This window comes from Pteronotus mesoamericanus, unplaced genomic scaffold, assembly GCF_021234165.1.
Source record: "Pteronotus mesoamericanus isolate MK-2021 breed Mesoamerican mustached bat unplaced genomic scaffold, CSHL_Meso_final contig_169, whole genome shotgun sequence".
Classification (NCBI taxonomy): Eukaryota; Metazoa; Chordata; class Mammalia; order Chiroptera; family Mormoopidae; genus Pteronotus; species Pteronotus mesoamericanus.
This window is the reverse complement of record NW_026555068.1, coordinates 9315728-9335310: the sequence shown is the minus strand read 5'-3', so window position 1 is coordinate 9335310 and position 19583 is coordinate 9315728. Positions and strand designations below refer to the sequence as shown.

Genomic DNA, 19583 nt, shown 5'->3' with positions numbered 1-19583 from the left:
GTGTCTCCTGTTAGTCACTCTCACTCTGTGACAGACTGATTTTGATATAGCCCTGATCAATAAATGAATCCTGTGGAAAAGGGATTTTCAACTCAAAGATCTCTTGTTTGGCAGAGCAAAGGAGAATTTGTGGTGAGATTGTGTAGGAAACGTGAGCTTTTTTTTATTCTGGGGTTTCCTCACAGTCCCTTCCTTCACAGTTTGCCAACAGTCATGTGACCTTCTTCACACGCGGAGTCAGGAATCCTGAATCATAAGGGCTGTGACAAGATGCAGACCTCCAGCAGGAGGAAGCTGGCTTTACAGTTTGGGGGACAACAGAGAAATGAGAGGACGAATCCTGCCATCTGCCTGCAATGCAAGCCTTTCTAGGGTCTTCTGTCTCATATACACTCATGAAGATCTCTGAAATATATAACACCGCTGACAAAAGACATTGGTTGCCTCTGGGAGGGAAAACATTAAGAGTAAAATTCAAAAGAAAGCGCACACATGGATTGCTGTGCTTGTTATTCATCGAGTGTTTTTGACTTGCTAAAAGCGAGCTTAATGTATTTATAAAATTTATAAAGATGTAACTGATTCTGGAGCTCTGCTCTTTACAGGGAACATATTTCATGTTATTGTAAGCACTGAAGAAAATTAAATCAATAAATCCACAGCCTGTAATTTGAGATACTCAATTGAAGAAAAAGACATGGTCCGGGGAGGAGGGGGATCGTTTGCACTGAGGAGGGCTTGTAAACTGTCTTTGCTCTGCTCTCCCAGGCTTTCAAGTGACTGCAAGGATTTAGCTGGTGCTGTAGAATTATCAAAGTGTTGTTCTGACACCTCAAAGGAAGCAAAGGTCAACTGGCCCTGTTGTTAATGAAGCATGTGCTCAAGTGGACAGCCATGCAAATGGAGCCCTTTCTGAACTGCCCATGCGTCCTTTTGCCTAAGAAAGCTTTGCTGGTTAGCGGTCAGACTGGCTATCCAGACGCTTGGTGGATTTTTTCCCCATCATGGCATCATGACCACTGGCAAGCCAATTATCCCCCGCAAACATCCCCCTCCCGTGTGTAAAAGGTTAATAGTGCAGCTTGTTTGCAAAGTACCTCAAGCCTTCCATGAAGGGCGCTACACAGATACCTGGCATTTGTGTTTGAGTGGAGGGCATTGTATTTTTTTAATTATGTGTTTGATCGAATAGATTATAGATTCTGTTGTGGTTCAATGTGGCCCCTTCTCCCTGGTTACAAATAAAAGACTAATAGGTAATCTCACCCTATTATCTTCCAGAGCCTCCTGGAAGGTTAAGGGAATGGCAGAGGTTACAGATTAATAATGTATTATTTAGTTAATAAAAAAAATCACATGCATCTCAACTGCATAATAGCTGTGCATGGCAATTTATTAGGCCAAGGGTTTCATCTGTTGCTAAGCAGATAATGCTGGCAAAGACTCATGAAATGATGAGTTTTGTTTTTTCTACTCCCCAGTAAATCTTTTATCCTTCTCATCAACATAGAGCATTAGGGACAATTTTGTTAAGGTTTATTTCAAATGTGCTTGTGCGTATTTGGGAAATTGCTTCTCTTACTGTAGAAATCCTGAAACACGTGACTTTTTGATGTGTATTTAGGTCATGATGGTAAGCCCACCGCTGTATTGTATTTGGAGTAAACGGGAATAATTCTGGCCCTAGAGCTAAGTGCCATATCTCTCACACTTCTTTGCAGATTTACGGAAGAACTTTGAGCAGGATCCGCAGGGAAGGGAGGTTCCCATTGAAGGCATGATCGTGCTGCACTGCCGGCCCCCGGAGGGAGTCCCTGCTGCCGAGGTGAGATGGACACCTGGGGCCCCAGCTCCCAGGAGGGAGGGCGGAGTCCTGTGTGGTCCCACGTGTGAAGTGGAAGAGCCTGTGGCTGGCGTTCTTACCATCTGGACCCAAATGAGAAAGATGGTGAAGGAATTATGAAGGAAATAAGTTGGAAGAGGAAATGGTCTCTCATCGGCTGTCTTGTTGACCCTAAGCTCCTGCTAGGCAGCCTGGGTGGCATCTGGTCTGTGTTCTTGCTTTTGGTGACCTTGGGTTGTGTAGGTGGTGCCCTCCGTGTCCTCTGTCAGTGACCTTGGACACTGTGACATGCACGTGGCCTATGGATCAGCCTGTGCCCTCACAGGCAAGGTTATGTGCGTAAGTGCCCAGGGAAGGAGGGAGACCCTTGTGCTGCATCAGCGAGTGGTGTTTGCACATGCTTGTTCTCCACTTGCTCACGAGCATTTATTACATGTTAGGCACTGTGCCGACATGATGTGAAAGGCGACAGAGCCACCGGGCTACAATCTGTTATCCTTTCTTCACAGCGAGGCATCTATAATGCAGAGTCCCTGTGTTTTTTTTATTTTTATTTTTTGCATGCTTTCTAGCACTTCTGCCATATTGATAGAATAGAATTATCAGTAATGGGACACTATGGTAATAGGGAAGGCCTCCTGAACCTTCCAGTCACTATTAAAAGATGTCCTGGTGGACGAGTAATATAGCTGTTAAGGCAGTATTGGCAGGGGCGAGGGTGACTCAGAAGGACAAGGGATGCTTAGTAGAATTGCAAGTTCATAAACATAGGCCTGAGCTGAGTGGTACAGCGTTGTGGCTTTTCCCTGGGAAGCTAGGAAACTGTCCTAGAGCTACGGATTAGTCACTGAGAAGAAGAGGTGCTTTTAAAAACCAAATAAACAATACAAAAGGAGGCTCTGCTTCCCATGTTCGCTGAAATTACTATGGGATTTCATAGTTGAGCTGTCAAAGGAGTAGAAAAACTCAAGGGTAACGAAAAGACACACACACTGGCATATTGAGACAGAAAGCATGCTGGGTGGACACCATTCAAAGTTCAGATGATTCAGAGAAATGAAGTAAACGGACTTGAAAATTAAAGTGAACATTCCATGCATGATATGAAATGATTAGAATGGAAACTACTTATTTTTTTAGATTTTGATTTGATGTGAAACAAAGATATTTTATTTTCTATCTTTTTTTCTTTTTTGGCACCACCCTGTCCTTTCCAGAGTGCGCCCCCATTTTTTGAGCCAGGTGGTGGCAGCAGGGCATTCACTGCTCAGGTGCATGTGTGCGTTGAGGAAGCCCTGAGCTCTCTTGGGAGTCTACTTTGGGCATTAGCAGTTCCCTACATTCGCTACCCATCTCTCAAAATCCCCATTTACAAATCTTCAGGCATCAAAATGCCTCGCTTGAGTCACAGCGGCTATGCCTAGGGCCAGGCTGCCTTCCAAGTCTGTGCTGGGCCACCGCCGTCCACTTGGCAGCATGTGACAGTCATGGAACGGGGAGGAAGGTCATGTTTTTATTAGATATCTGCCTGTGGGAACCTAATGTTCTCAGATGTCTAGTAATCAATTTTTACAGCTGGAAGAGAACTTTGATATTTACCTGGCACTGCCTTTGCATTTTAAAAGCAAGAAAACTGATGCTCAGATCAATGACCTACAAAAGGTCTAGCAGCCATTTAAGGGCTAACTGTGTTCAAAATCTTTAAAAAGTTCCTCAATGCACTCAGGGTAAAAGTCTCTGTTCTTTCCGTACCTTATGTGGCCCAACATAATCTGGCCTGCTGTTACCTCTGACCTCATCTTCTGCAGAACGCTGCGTCTGACCTTCCTAAACCGCACTGGCCTCCTCTCTCCTCCTCAGGTGCACCAGCCATGCTGGTACCTCAGGCTCTTTGCACATGATGGCCCGTCTGCCACAATGCCCTTCCCCAGCTGTTGTATCACTCAGCTATCACCTGCTCAGTGAAGCCTGCCCTGGACACTTTGTTGAATGTGTCACTAACCCACCACCCGACATAAATGCTCAAGTTCTCTTCTCTGCTGTATATTTTCTCCTTAGTGCTTATCACAAACATACAACTGTCTTTGCTTTGCTTATTTTCTGTCTATGCCACTAGAATTTAAGCTTCATGAGGGACATTTTTGTTTATTTTTTATTGCTGTATCCCCAGAAAGTAAAATACTGCTTCTCATATCCGGTGCTCAATAAATATTTTGTTAATTATGAATGAAAACTTGTTTTCTGTATCGATGAACATTTGAGGTTATACCAGAGCCTGCCCCAGACAAAACTGTGAAATCCATTGGACTTTTGTTTTTTTGCTTTTCTCCCATTCTGATACTAACAAGTAAGTGAAACATTCTCCGCCTGCTCTTTGAAGACATAAATAAAAGATAAGTAAGTAAAGGAGAGAGAACAAAGGAAAGGAGTATAAAGGGTGTGCAGTCTGGTAAGATAATAGCCAAGAGGGACAATGCGCCTTGGTGTGTAAATGCAGCCATGAGTGTGCATGCAGGCGTACATACACCCATACCCACAACCCTGTGCGCACACACACACCCCTCCCTATACACACGTACATACACACACTGCTACACACATACCCATACCCACACCCCTACCTATACACATGTACACACGTGTACTTCTCTGCACACAACCACCCCCACTCCCCTGCACACACACACCCAGACCCACTCACCTACACACAGCCCTACACGCACACCCATCCACACACTGAAGCAGCTCTCTAGATACTGCAGGGCATTTATGAATTACAGAACTCCAAGGCTCTTCATGGTGGTGGCTGGTAGCAGGGATTCCTCAGAGGGTATTCTATCTGTTCAGTTACTTAGGAAAGGCTGACCTTGGATTAAACTCAGAAACACCTCTGCATATCCCTCCACATTTCTTGCCTCTGTTCTTGAAGGCAAATGAGTTTGGCCGGTTCATTCAACTCATTTTTCCATCCTCATTTGCTTCTGATGGTGCTTTTCAGCTGTAACCACAAGAGCAGAACAGGATATGAAAAAGTTCCAGGAGCCACAGCAGCATGTGTCAGTGAACAAATATTTGGGAGAGCTGTTCAACAGGGGAGAGAGAATACAACACAGATGTATCCAAAAGGATATTTTGTTTTCTGGTACCCTCCTCCTGTCAGATCTCCCAACTGCGGGCTTTGCTTTCTTTATTAGCTTCCTAGAGCTGCTGTGACAAATTACTACAAACTAGATAGCTTAACACAATAAAAAAAAGTATTCTTTCACAGTTCTGGACACCAGAAGTCAGAAATCAGGATGGAGGCAGCATTAGTTCCTCCCGCAGGCTCTGGAAGACAATTTTTTCCATGCTTTTTGTCTTAGCTTCTGGTGGTTCTCAGCAGTATGTGGTATATCCCTTGGCTTGTGGACACATCACTCCATTCCCCACCTCTGTCTTCATGTGGTATTTTTCTCTGTGTCTGAATCCCTCTCTTCTTACAAGGACACAAGTCATTGGAGTTGAGCCAGCCCTATTCCAAGATGGCCTCATTAATATTCTGGGTCACAGTCCATCTGCAAAGAACTTATTCCCAAACAGTCCCATGCATAGGTTCCACGTGGATGTGAAATTGGAAGGAGGACTGTTCACCTTAAGGAACTTTCTTCTCCCTTTGACATCATATAACTTTTTTTCATTTCAGTCATCTGTAAGTTTTAGGATTACATTTCAGAGTCAGGCTGACAAAAATTAGAGAGGGGCATTTTGATGAGCGACCGGGGCTGGAGGTTGGTTTAAAACACAAATTCTAAGCCAAGACAGGGAAAAAGCTCTGTTTGTACAGTTTATATTATAGGTAGTTATGAAAAGTGTTTCAACTACATTGTGGGGTGAGCTATTGTGGAGGCTAACAAGCATTTATAGCATCGTCTTAATGCAGGCAGGCATCCCAGTTCTAAACACTTGAGTTATTTTGGAATTTCAATTATTTATGAGTTGGTATTACCTGTATCTGTGCACCAATATTTATAGCCCCTTCAGTTTCAGCAATAGCCTACACCGTACTTATTACCACCAACATCTGTGTTGTGGAAGGGAAGGCAGAATGAGAGTGGAAAGCTGAGAAAATGAAAAGGATAGGGAAGGGAAGGGAAAATGTTCTCCACTTTCCACAGGCGGGGTCTCTCGGGTGGAGGTATCTGTCAATGCCTGTCATGTGGTCTTCAGCTCGCAAAACGTCTATCTTTGTGCTCACTCTCTTCACAGTCATGTGAGGACCCTACAGTTAATGACTCTTCGGTATGACAGTAATTGGGAACTGTGCTCAGAAATCGATCATTTATGTGATTCTCACTGTGAAATGTTATCGGTCATCTCCGGGCAGGCCCTGTTTTATGTTGTCCAAGGCGCCACTTGATTCCCTGTTTGCCCGCCTCCTGGAGGGGGTGGGGGGCCCATGAGCTCATCCCTGGAAAAGGTGGTGGCTTACAGGGCAGTTGGTTTTGTCCTGCAGTGGCCTAGGAGGTCTCCTACCTGACGCATTGAAAGGCATGTCGGGGGCAAGTCCAAGTCTTGTTTTCACAAGACATATACAATTGTCTTCCTGCTGTAGGACAGGGCTTGGAAACGAACTCGCCTACATGACCAGAGAAAGTGGTTTCTGTAAGAACAGAAACAGCTACCATCTATGGGATGCCCCCGTGTACCAGGTGCTGTGTTCAGTGATTTTTATATGTTATTTCGTTTAATCTCTGGACGACAGCTATGAGAGTCTAGAACACTATCGGTGTTTTCATGTCTCTTACAGACTTGTCCAAGTTTTCAGATCACTTGGAAGCCAATCTAACCTTAAAGCTCAAATTGATTCTGTCTCTAGTAGTTTTTGTTTGTTCGTAATGAGCCTGTGGGTTTGGTTAGTTTCCCCAAGGCTTTTGGAAGCTTGGGAGCACCAAGGCCAAGCGTAGCATATATGTTTGCTATAATGCCTGACAGCCCACCCTTAGAGATTAGAGATTTTTGGATTAAAACCTCTTGTCACTAATATGCTAATCCTAAATCTGCTCTGTTCTATTTCTTTATTGGAAATAAATAATCTTGTGATAAAATTCAGAGCAGAGCACTGAGAGTAAGGCTTTGGGAGGGGACGGGCCAGGGAGCTGGCAGCAGGCCACCTCTGGAGCCTCTGAGGTCTGAAGGGCCAGGAGCCTGGGTTTGGTGCCATCATTGGAGGCAGGAAGGTATGGGATGTCTGAAGTTATGGAAAGGAGGTCACAGGGGAGAAGAAAAAGAGCATTCAAAAGAGAAGCTAAGAAGACTGAGGGAGATGTCTACCACATTACAATATTCCGAAATATTCCAACCTTTGGCTATGGCCCTGCCATACCTCATTGTCATGAAAGGCCCCGTTTATATGTCTACTAATGTCTACTGCAGGGTTCTCTTCCCTGGTGTATACATAAATGGTCAGGGAAATGATAGAAACGAAACTACAGATTGTTACTGTGGCATAATGGGGGGAAAGTATGAAATTTGGGGTCAAACAGACCCAGGGTCAAACTCTGACTAGCACTTCGAAATGCTATGACCTCTAGCAATTTACTAGCCACCCTGAACCTCAGATTCCTCATCCGAAAATGGCAACAATGCTTTACTTGTACAATTGTTTGGAGTCAAAGGGGAAACAGCTTCAAGAAGATGCAGGAACATTTAGCAGAGTTTCTGATAGTAAATAAATTGTAGAGCTTATTGTGATTTAGGTTCTTCCTCCTCTTTTTCTAAAGCTTCATGAACCTTCAGTTCTCAAAGAAAGATGCAGGGCCCTATCATGGTTGGGGAACCAGATTAAAACTGAAGCTCTTGCAATATCTAATGCGTGTTCAGCCTTACAAAGAAGCAGGGTACTGTGAAGACCATCCCTCCTCACAGCCTCTCCCGCCTGTGCCCTCTGTTCTTGCCCTTCAGGTTCATCAAAGGACAAAGACACTTAGCCAAAAGCTTCCTGCTTCCCTCTCTTATAATCTAGCACATGGAAGAAATAAATGGCTATTGACAAAAGCTGGTGACTATTAATATTTGATAACCTTACTTATCCCGTTAAAGAGTCTTAATAATGGTTGTAGTATTGTTAATACAAATGCTTTCCGAAAAATGACCCATGAACTTGAAGATCTTCACCAGACTCATTTAGATACTGGTTTGAATGAATTAATAGTTCACACACTTTTTCCAAAATACGTGAAATGTGAATGGATGATAATTGAAGCTTTTCTAAACTCTGTGATTCTATAGCTAGATATACTAGAATATATTTGTCACTACAGTTACTTTTAACCTTAACCTTGGGGCAGTTCTAACTAAAGACAGCAACTTCAGTGGTTGACACTTGTTGTTTAGCTAAAACCAATTTGCTCTTTTCAAAACAATTCATTATCCCACACTGCACTATTTTATACTCCCCAATTAAATGGAAAATCTATCCTTTCATAAAAGTTAGAAGTTATGTCCAATGAAAATCCGACATTTTAATGGTTTTCCACAGATTAAAATTGTAGACTTCTCAATAAACCCTGATTTACTGATGTTGGCTGTAAAATGGTTATTGCTGTTAATAAAGCCTGTAAATCTTAACAGGTTATATTTGCCTTGGACAATAAAACTTGCCATAAAGGCTTAGTGTCTAAGGCTAATTCTGCTCACATCAAGGTAAACAGCCTCCTCAAAATAATTCCATGTCTTTGAGAATTAAGGCCCCAGAGCTAAGAAACTGACAGATTCTAGCCGTCAGCCAGTACATACCAGACACTGTTCTTGTTTTTATCTCATCAAGGGGTCAAGACAGAGCTGGGATTAGAGAACTCGGGAAGGTTGAGGACCAATGCAGAGTGGGTCAGAAGAAGGTTCCCTTCCTTCTGTTGGCCACCATATTAGGTCTGTCATTGACGGATCAGTAGGCCTGAACACTTGTGTAACAAGAGGGGAGGTTCCAGCAGTGGAATGAAAGAATTTATTTTTTATTTTATAACGTGTGTCAGGGTCATATGAGTATTAGTAGCCAAATTATTGGGGGAGGAGGAATGCAGAGGTTGGGGGAAGGAAATCATTTTCCTTTTAGATGTCCTTGTGCTAATCAAAGATTTTTTAAAGAAGCTCTATTAATCTTGTTAAACTTGGTGGACACTTGTCATGATTTCTAATGTGTGGGTAATTTCTTGGTAAATTTTACCTCCCTAAGGCAAAAAACCAAAAAACCCGTTTTTTTGTCTTCTCTGTGGTTAGGCCCCAACAACGAGGTGTTCCCGCACCAGCAGGGTAGAGAAGTGAGCAGGGGCGGGTGGTGTTTGTGTGGAGACCCTTCTCTGGAGAGGGCGGTGGTGGAGGTGCCAGCCCTCGGGTGGCAGTGGGAAGAATAGGCATCTGTCCTATGTCTCATGGTTGTTGCCAAGTGACCGTCCCCTTCCCTACAGTGTCGCTGGGCATTTCTGGCTGCTTGGCAGCGGGGCCTGGCCCCTTGGCCTTCCTGGAGGTTTGGGGCACTACTTTTTAATAAAGTCCTTTCTTGCATAAAAAAAGCCAGAGCAGAGTTTGTTGTGGGCAATGAAGGACCCTGCCCAAGGCTGTGCCTGGGGCATGTGGGCATGTCCTACTACTTCCAGACGCCTTTGACCGATACCTAGAAGTGGCTGGCCATTGGAACAAAGCAAGTCACTGGAAGCTAAAGGCCATTTGTGAGCTATTAATCTGTTTTTCTTTATCTGTAACATAAGGAAGGAGACTAGAGCCTCCTAAGGCCCTTTTCATCTCTCTCATGTATTCCTGATACATAAACAGTAGAATCTGCATACTATTTATGACTTATTTTATTAATTCTGCCCAGACTGGTGCAGACAGTTTCCAGGTTTGGCGTCATTTGCTCTTCATCCCTTTGAGGGTTTTCTTGATGAAAGGTTCATTTGTTTCAATGTGTTCATTGGCATAAAACCCAGGAGGGAATCTTATGACATCGAACTGTTTAACACAAGAATCACTAGACTATTGTGTTTAACCTCAGTCACACAGACAATGAAATGAGGATTTTATTTAAAAAATAAGACTTTTAATAATTCTCTAGAGGAACGGTAAGTGAGGTGCCCAAGTTCTGAAACACTGGACCTCAGGTATAAATAATTGATCTAATTTGGTGCAGCCAAAGCAGAGAGCCTGTCTAATAGTCCAGATAAGCTTTGCCTTGAGGAGACTGACAATGAGGGCCTTTGCAGGAAGCCACATTTGATTGGAATGTGTAATATTATCATAGAAACCTAATAGGCTCTTAAGAAAAGAGAATGTTGCATCGCTTAAATACTAGTAATTAAGTGCCAGTAAATTACTGCTCTGAAAACATTTCTGCAAAAAAATTTGCTATCGTAAGGGAGATGGGAAATGAAGTTAATATCAGTTATTTAAAAAGTGACTCTGCAGCCCAAATACCATCGTTGTTAATACGGGTCCTTAAGTAAAATTTTTTAATGCGCTTTTACCACATCTTTATCTGGAAAGCTGTAGTTCCTTAGTGGGAAAGAAAAGGATAGAAAACACCTCAAGTTCCGGATTTGTATGTGTTTTCTGTTTTCTTCCTCGTCTGTATTTCAGAGGGGGTGAGGCATGGAAGAGGGAATCACAGCCATCCCACCTTGGCCTCTGTTTTACCTTCCGTGGTTTCTGTTACCCCTCGTCAACCAGGGTCCAAAACTATTAAATGGAAATTTTTTGTGTTTTAAGTTGTGTGGCAACCTGAGTACCCTCATTTTATCTCATCACATAGGCATGGTATCCTCTCACGTCGTGACAAAAGGGGAGTAGAGTACTCTATTATGAGAGACAGACCACATTCACATAAGTTCTATTACAGTTCATTGTTATAATTGTTCTATTTATTGTTAGTTATTGTTAATCTCCTACTGTCCCTAATTTGCAAATGAAACTATCATAGGTATGCAGGTATAGAAAAAAGCATAGTATATCTAAGGTGCGGGACTATTCACGGTTTCAGGCCCCTGCCAAGGGTCTTGGAATGAATGCCCTGCAGATAGGAGGTGACTGCTGTGTGTCTTTCAAAACCTCCAGGTGACATTACTAAGGTTGCTTAGCTACTGGTCTTGCCTTCCCTTTACTCTTCCTCTACACTCTGCTAGGTAGGCTCCACACACTCCGCCTTCTCTCCTCCCACGCACTGCTCTCTCTGTTCCTACAGCCCTATCTCTGTGTCCTCCTCATTTCTCCTGGCTTGGAGTGACCTTGACCTCCTCCAGCGCTCTGTACTTTACACAGGTGTTGGAGGACCTGTGTAAACCCCACTAGTCTTTGACTTCTTCCAGGACCACCTCAGCTGATGCTAATCTCTCTTTCTTGGAAATGCCCAACTTAATGGGCGTGGGTAGCTCCGATAAGGACAACACATCCCTCTGAACGCTTACATTGCTTTGAACATTTTATTTCCTTTTTCTCTTTCTCTTGTATTTAACTTTTCATGACGGTATGTCATATTTCCTCACGGTGATTTCCTTCAGGATAGAAAATGCAAATTAGACTTTTCAGTACCCTTTCCCACCCCACCCCCCCTTAACAGAAAACACGAGTGCACCTGGGAACGTAGTAGGCATCTGGGAAGCCTTGTAACATAGTGGATAAGCGTTTACAAAATCGCTGTGAGTACACATAATAATAAACTCTTAAATTTAAATTATCCCTTTAAACTTTACAAAGACTTTCGCATGTATTGACTCATTTGATCCTTAAAGCTACCATTTGGGGGTAGGCAAATACAGCAATGCCTCTGTTTTATAGAATCCTTTATTTCATACGTATATACGGTCAGAAACTGCTGTATAGCTGACATTTATTCTGTGGCAGGCACTGTTCACTGAGTCCTCCCAACAACCCTCTCGGGTGGGTGCTAATAATATGTCAGTTTTATAAGTGCGGAATCTAAAGCACAGGGCGATTAAGTAGCTCACTCAAGAGTATAGCTACTGAATGACTGAGTCAGGAATGGAACCGAGGCAGCTACCGACCTGTTCTCCTAACCTCTGCCCGATGAAGCTTCCTCGTGTCTGGGGTCTTGCGTGCTGAGCCCAGGCCGAGGTGGGGAGAAGCAGGCCTGTCCTTAACCGGCCCGCCGCCTGATTTCACATGTTCACAGCTGCATGCAGTAGGGGAGAGGATGGCACATGTGAATGTCGTATGACTGTGTGTGTACCCCTGTGCATGCCTAACACCTTCCTCTGTGTTGTTGCTCCATCTGTGATCCTAGGTCTGGGCCTTACGGTCCCTCCACGGCAGTTAAACCTGCCATTCCATGGCAGGGGATTCGGCATTGCATTCAAGTTCTAGAGATAGTTTGGCAGAGTTAGTTGCTCAGTGTAGGAGATGACTTTGAACAGACTCTGATGGGGCGGAGAGACACTGTTCGCAAACGGTCTCTTTATTCTCCTCCCTCTCCTCCCCCCACTCCTTGCTTTTTCTAGCAGGAAATTGCATCCTTTATTCTTTCAAAAACATAAAATTGTCATAGTGTGCTTAAGGTTTCTCAATTTGGGAGAAGATGCAAATGGATCAAGAGGGAAGACAGTCGGGAGGGGAAATTAGAAGGCTAGCAATCAATCAATCAATAGTAAAACTGTACAGAAAAACACATAAGCACAGGAAATGTGTGGGTTCTAAATTAACATAATGAAGGCGTAGAGCTATTTCTCTGGCCTGTGCCTTCTTACACCGTTTAGCAGCAATAAACACTCTTTATGTCCTGAATTATGCAGGAGTAAACGCAGTCTGGGAGGCCTCCCCATAAAGAACTGCGGTTCTGTAATTCAGCAGGAATGCTCCACGGGCAGGAATCAAGCGCCCCGTCCCAGTCCTGCTGAGGCAGCACGGATTTTAATGTTTCTAGGAAGCACACCACACACCATCCTGACTCTCTTAGCAACTGTACACTGCCTTTGTTTTTTAAGCAGAACTTAATAAAATGGAAGCAACCACAGTCATTACATACAATAACAGCTTCTCCTGGTAATCCTTTGCCATGATTCTCAAATCCTAACTGCTGTTTGTATAGTCTGTTTGGGCAGAAACACCACCCTCTGTAATGTCTCTTGCTTTTAATTAACTGTGGGCGACCAGAAAGCACACCAGCACAATGGGCAATCTTTCACATAACTGCTGCTAATACAGAGTGTGTCCATTTTCTCTTCATGGGGTAATTTAGAGACCCACAGAATAAGCACCTGCCTTCAGGTACTATCGGGATACACCCAGGTGATCTTACTGCATTTTAGCTTCAGGTCTGGAATCTACTGCCTCTTCCTTTGTGCCGCATTGCCCTCAAGCTTCTCCACTCTATAGAAACCTTAAGAAGCTGGGATCTTCTCCTGGAGCTTCCTTAGATTCAGCGCAATGAGAACATTGTGTGTAACAGTGACTTACTGCAACTCCCAGAGCTTGGGTTTGTAGCAACGGCTGCAGCTCCGGCTCCACAGATGACAGGGACACCATCCTAGCTTAGCAGCTACCCAGCTCACATGCACACGTAACTCAGATCCACTTGGTTCTATCAGTTCAGCTTCCAAGAAACACATCCAACATTCTAAGCCTAGCAGCTGATAATCCCCTGCTGTGGTGGTTTTTGATTTAAATATAACTGAATCTCTCTTGGCACTGACTTAACTGAATTGGAACTGTTCTTTTAATTGTTGATTCAGTATTGGCTTACAGATCTGGCTGTCAGTCCTCCCAACAGAGTCTCTCTGTAGATGTGTTTATTAATCGTGTGTGATATTCCTCATCCTGCACAGACTGCGCGCACTGCCCCTCGCGAGTTACAAGTGGTGGTTTAAACCTCAGTTGCTGTGCACGGGAAGTATCAGGCTGACGGGTCATGTGCTGGCTCCGTAGTGTCATTTGAAGATCACCTTCAGGAGGAAGCGCTGGCGTGCCACTGCAGTGAGACACAAGAACAGATTGGCATGATGCCACCAAAATTTGTCAAGAGCAGTCAGTCTTGTGCCTCAGGTACATGTGAAGCTAGGGGGTCGGTCAGTTGAATCTTTCCTTTCAACTTTGTCGTCTGTGAACATCTGCCCTCCCCCCCGCCGCGCCCCGATTCACAGCTTTGCTTTCTGTGGTTTCACTTACCCACGGTCAACCCCTGTCTGAAAACATTAAATGGAAAATGCCAGAAGTTATATTCCATCAGTTTTCATTTGCACACTGCTCTGAGTTGCGTGACAAAACCTCATGCCATCCGGCTCCATCCTGCCCAGGATGCGAGGCACCTTTTTGTCTAGTGTGTCTACCCTGTAGATGTTCCTGCCATTAGTCACTTAGTAGCCATCCTGGTGTCACAGTATCACAGTGCTTGTGGTCAGGTCACCCTAATTTTATTTAATCATGTCCCTGAATTACAAAAGTAGGGATGCCGTCAATCCTGATGTCTAAGAAAAGCCACAAAGGGCACCCTTTAAGTGGAAAGCTCTGTGTGTAAAGGGGAAAATGCATGGCATGTGTGGGTTCGATACTGTCTCTGGTTTTAGGCATCCACGGGGGCTCTTGGAACATATCGTATCCCCTGCAGATGAGGGGGACTTAGTTACAACATCTGGGTATAGTTGGAGGAGTGATATATCACATGGTAATGAACACTTGCCTGAAAAAATGTGCCTCCTTCCTGATATCCAGAGAACTCCTATTTTCATTTTTAATTAAATCATTCAAATAGTAAGCAATATGAACTGGTGCTGTAGAGGGGGTAATCACAATGATAGATGGGAAAAAAAAACCCCACAAAGCTAATGAGGAGGAAAGACCTCAATGTAGATGGGAACTGACAATTGCTGGGTTGTGTTTATTGTGTGTGTGTGTGTGTTTCAATGAGCATGTTTATCTTGGAAGGCAGCAAGACACAGCTTTTGTTTTGTTTTTGTCCTTTCAACTTATTTATTTATTTATTAAATTTATTGGGGCAACATTAGTTAATAAGATTATATAGGTTTCAATTATAGATTCTGATGACACATGATCTGTATTTTGCATTGTGGGCCCACCAACCAAAGTCAAATTATTCTCTGTCACCATATATTTTGTCCCCTGTACCCTTCCACCCCCTTCTCTCTGGTACTACCGTTGTCTGTGTCTATGACTTTCAGTTTTATATCCCACATATGCGTGAAATCATATGGTCCTTTGCTTCTTCTGGTTTGCTTAGCATGGTATTCTCAAGGTTTATCCATGTTGTCACAAATGGCAGTTATTTCATCTTTTCTCAAGGCTGAGAAGTATTTCATTGTATATATGCACCACATCTTTATCTAATCCTCTATCAAAGGAAACTTTGATTGTTTCCATGTCTTGGTCACTGTGAATAATGCTGCAATGAACGTAGGGGTGCATATCTTTGCAAATAAATGTCTTCATATTTTATAGATTGTGTTTATATATCATTTCCTTTAATATTGTGATCTGCTGAGATGTAAGAATTTTCATACATGATCATTAATAGTTAGCATATATTGAGGACCACATGCCAGTCCCTCTCCCAGGCACTCACTGCATGTCCTCCTATTTCATTCTCTCAGCTGAGTTAGGGACTATTGTCATGTTCATTTTACAGATATGGAAATTGAGACTTAGATTAAGTATCTTCCCCCAAGTCTCTCAGCCCATAAGGGGCCTAGTACTCTTTGATTTCAAAGCCCAAATTTTGAGACCACCCTACAAGTCCTCTTGTTAGTGACCACATGCCATGTACTTGGTAAGTGAGGAAGCAGAGATTCTAGCCGGGGTGTGTCTGATTCCAGTATCGGGTTCTCCCTGTTCTATCACACAACCCACTCATTGATGCAGGGTCAGCTTTGTTGCCCCTGACATCAGAGCATGACTTAAAGACAGTCATGGACTTGGCTTGGTGTAACACAGCTTTAATCTCTTACTACTTAAACAGAATGACTTCTTTGTCACAAGGCATACAGCATTGAATGACAGAGGTCCTCTATTCTTGACAAGCTCAAGCATCAAGTAAATAAGATAAGTATATAAATAACTATCTAAGATAAGTGTGCTGCCTATAATAATTACCACAACAGTAATATACAGAAGGGGGATGGTTATTTCTGTTGGCCATAGTGGTCAACCAAGGCTTTGCAGAATATTATTCCCAGGCAGCTTTTTGACTGTGAATGAAAGGTCATTGTGGTGGAAAGTTACAGAATACTCAGGGCCCATGATCAGCAAGAGCACACAGGTGTGAAACAGCGCAGTTGGCCAGGAAGTGCGGTTGGTTTCATTGCTGAGAACGTAGAGAACCAGTGAGAGAATCGCTGGAAGAGAGGCTAGCAGAGTACGCAGCGCGATATCACAGGGGGCCTTGTTTGCCATCCTGAGAAACCTAGATTTTTGGCTCTCAGCTGGTGGGGAACTACTGAAGGGTTTCAGTCAGGAGTCAGGGAAGTGGGATATGCCAAATGTATTTGTCTTTTTTTTTTTTTTCCAATGTCCATATTTGTTTTAGTTCAAAGACCCAGTGTTTAGGCTGCAACAGGGAAACCAGTAAGAAGTTTTAAATATGTATTCCTCTATGCCATCATTGGAACTAACTCTTTAAGAACTATGTGTTTGTAACGAGTTTTGAACTTGGAGAAAAGTCCCAAGAGCTGGAATGAGAAAGCCTTGGTGGAAGCCTACTTTCAGAAGTCCCCTATCTGGGACTCATGTTGCTTCTGCTGCACGGCTCCCTGGGAGCTGGCTGGGGGAGGTATAATCGACGTAGATGTTTGTGGTCACCAGCCTTGATGTTGCTGCCACTAAGCAACATGGCCTTGACTCTGCACAGCTTACCTAATGCGCGTCCTCCTCTTCCCTGATTCAGAGCAAAGGTAGAAGCTGAAGGGAGGGGGCAAAGACCTTTATGTCATTAGATGCCCCTGCACCAGCCCCTCATCTCTGTGTTCAACATGGACTTCCCCCACTATCTGACAAAGCCTTTGAAGGTTTCCTTTGCCTCCTTTGTGCTTGCTTCACATTTTCCTTGAAAGATGCTGATATGTTTCTCTTCACCAGTGACTTTGAGCCCATTAGAGGCCTGTGAAAAGGCCTGGTGTTTCGGTCTGTGTACCCAGTTGCTTGAATATTTCACTAAAGCCTGGGTTCAGGGCGGACAAAGGACAGGGAGTGTTGTCATTATTGTTGCCACGAGGCGGGATCTTTTCATCCAGATAATGTAGATACCCTCTCAAAGCTTCTCTGGTACCACAGTCTGGGGAAAGAGCTTTTGTTTCCTCCCAGATCACCTCTGCGATTCATCATGTGAAGAGGGTTTCTCGTTTCTTCCTACCCTTTCCCCATTGTCTCAGTTACCCTTTGCGTTTGCTCTTACCCAGGATGCATTTGTTCTGTTAGGCTTATTTAATCAAGTCTCCTTCACGCTATTGTGGCTTCCTTTATCTGCTGCATTTAAAGTACTGGGACCATTATTCCTTTCATTTGCCTCCTTTGAAGTCTGAAATTTTGCTCTAAATCATTTTGGAACCTGGCTCTAATCATGCTCTTATTACTGGGTTATCCGGTTTATATTGCTTCCCTGGCTCCCAGAAGTGCTACGGATCTTGAGGCAATTGAGGACAGATTATATCAAAGATAACCTCCTTCCCTTTTCTGCTAATGGCCAGTCAGTACTTAACTCTGGCTCTGACTTGAAGGAGCGTAAGGCAGACCAGGGGTTCTTGACCTCAACAGCTTTGACGTCTGAGGCTGGGTACTCCTTTGTCATGGGGGCTCTCCTGCTTGGAGAAAATAATAGCACCTCCACCGTGACACCCCCAGTTGTGACAACCAGACGTGGCTACAAACATTGCCAAGTGCCAGCCCTGGTAGAGAATCCCTAAGCAGAGTCTTTGCTGGTGGGTCGGTTAGGATCTAACTAAGATGTGGGCCATGGTGTCTAATACAGTGGCTGCCATAGAGCAGGTGCTCAATAACGTTTTTGTTGAATTAAACCGTGCATCAATAGATAGTTGTTACCATGTGCCTGCTGGCCTGTGATCATATTGTAAGCAGTGGAAACTATGTCATTTTTAGCTCTCTATAGGCAGCCCTTAGCAGAGTACCTGGCACATAATAGGCACTCAGAAAATATATGTTGAGGGGGGTATTTAAATGAAAAGAGAAGGCAAAAACTCCAGCCAAAAAAAAAAAAAAAATGACTACGTGAGATTTTGCTGATTAATTAAGGAGTTACATGAATTTGGGGGCGGGCATGAGCTCTGGACAGTGAAGGGTGCAGAAAATTTGTATAAGAAGAGGTTGATAAAAAGGAAATCAGTGTGAGGAACACAGTGAGTCCAACAGGTGTGTGTGCTCTTCCCCAAAGATCGGTCACTGTCTGCATGTTCCCGCTACTTCTCAGAGGGCCTGATTTCCTCCACATGACCTAAAACACACAATGCACATGGTAGACCGGCCTTAAACTGGCAGGTCAAAAATGCACACCATGGGCAAAATCACATGAGGCTACCCCTCTGCAGAGGAAGTCACTTCAAACTAGACAGCCTGCTGAACCATATGAAACCCTCAACAGGTGTACAGTGAGGAGAACGGCATATTTCTAGAGCATGTGCCTCAGTCTCCATGAGGGTGGGCTCTTCAAACCCAAGATCTACACTTATACATCACAGCTGAGCTTGACCTGGCTGCAGGAAATGCGACATGTTGAAGGCAGAAGACCTAAATTCCAGATCCCCTTCTCAACCTCATAACTAGGAAGGTTACAATCCATTAGGATTTCTTTAAGTGGAGCTGTTATATTTTCCACTTGCAAGGCAAGGCAAGACAATCTTTAGGGGCCCCCGTGAAATCTAACAAGGGCTTTATTTAGCATAAGCAGAGTATTTAAGAGCATGGACCTCGTGGACAGGTAGAGTTCAGTCCCAGTACCTTCCTTTATTAGCAGTTTGATCTTGGACTAGTTCTATAACCTTTTTGAACTTCAGGGTCCTCCTATGCAAACTGGGATAATAATGCTTCATAAGGATGCTGTGAAGATTAATTTAAATGAGATGGTATCTTTGTACCATTTACCTTAGTTCCTAACACATAGCACAGCAGATGGTTATTTATTGTTAGTAGTAGTAGTATTATGTCCATTAACACTTTGTTTCTTTGTTTTTCTGCTTGCCCATAGCATACCACGGGCATGTCTGGGGAACTAATTCTGCCTCTGTGAAATTCTCACCTCGTAATATGTTGGTACCTTCAGGTCATGTTGAAATTTGCATCTGTTATTCTCTCTTCCTAAAATAATTTGGTTCAACTTCATCCTCACCCCACTTATCCTGTAATAGCTCATCATATTCCAATCAGGGCTAATGTATTCTTTCCAAACAATAGTGATCTCTTTTGGTTTTAGGGATACAGCATCTGTTGGAGTCATGTTTTCTCAGTGACAAACACATTTACTTTCAGAGTAAAACAATGAATGATGTGAACAACTTGATTTTGTCATAGCAAATGCTCTGTACAAGTCAAGGTGGAAGGTCTAGAATCAATATGACTAATGGATCCAAGCTCCAAGTGATAGAGTCAGCAAGAAGAATAAATTATCACCCCAGCCCCATGCCTCTTGGATGGTAATTTCTCCTCCCTGTCTGATCCCTGATAGTCGTTGTCCTGTTCTCCACAGCAGCTGTCAGAACGATCCCAAGTCAGGGCTGGGGAGCACTTGGTCAATACATCCAGTGTG

The 19583-nt window shown here is 43.6% G+C and overlaps 1 protein-coding gene across 3 annotated transcripts in view; it reads left to right on the top strand.

Annotated features, from left to right (window-relative positions):
- Positions 1-19583, top strand: part of UNC5D (unc-5 netrin receptor D) — a 470270-nt gene that overhangs the window by 294577 nt on the left and 156110 nt on the right. For all 3 annotated transcript variants that reach the window (XM_054566043.1, XM_054566041.1, XM_054566042.1), the window contains one exon: positions 1722-1825. In XM_054566043.1, the coding sequence (XP_054422018.1) occupies positions 1722-1825 (104 nt within the window). The remainder of the gene's footprint in view (positions 1-1721; positions 1826-19583) is intronic.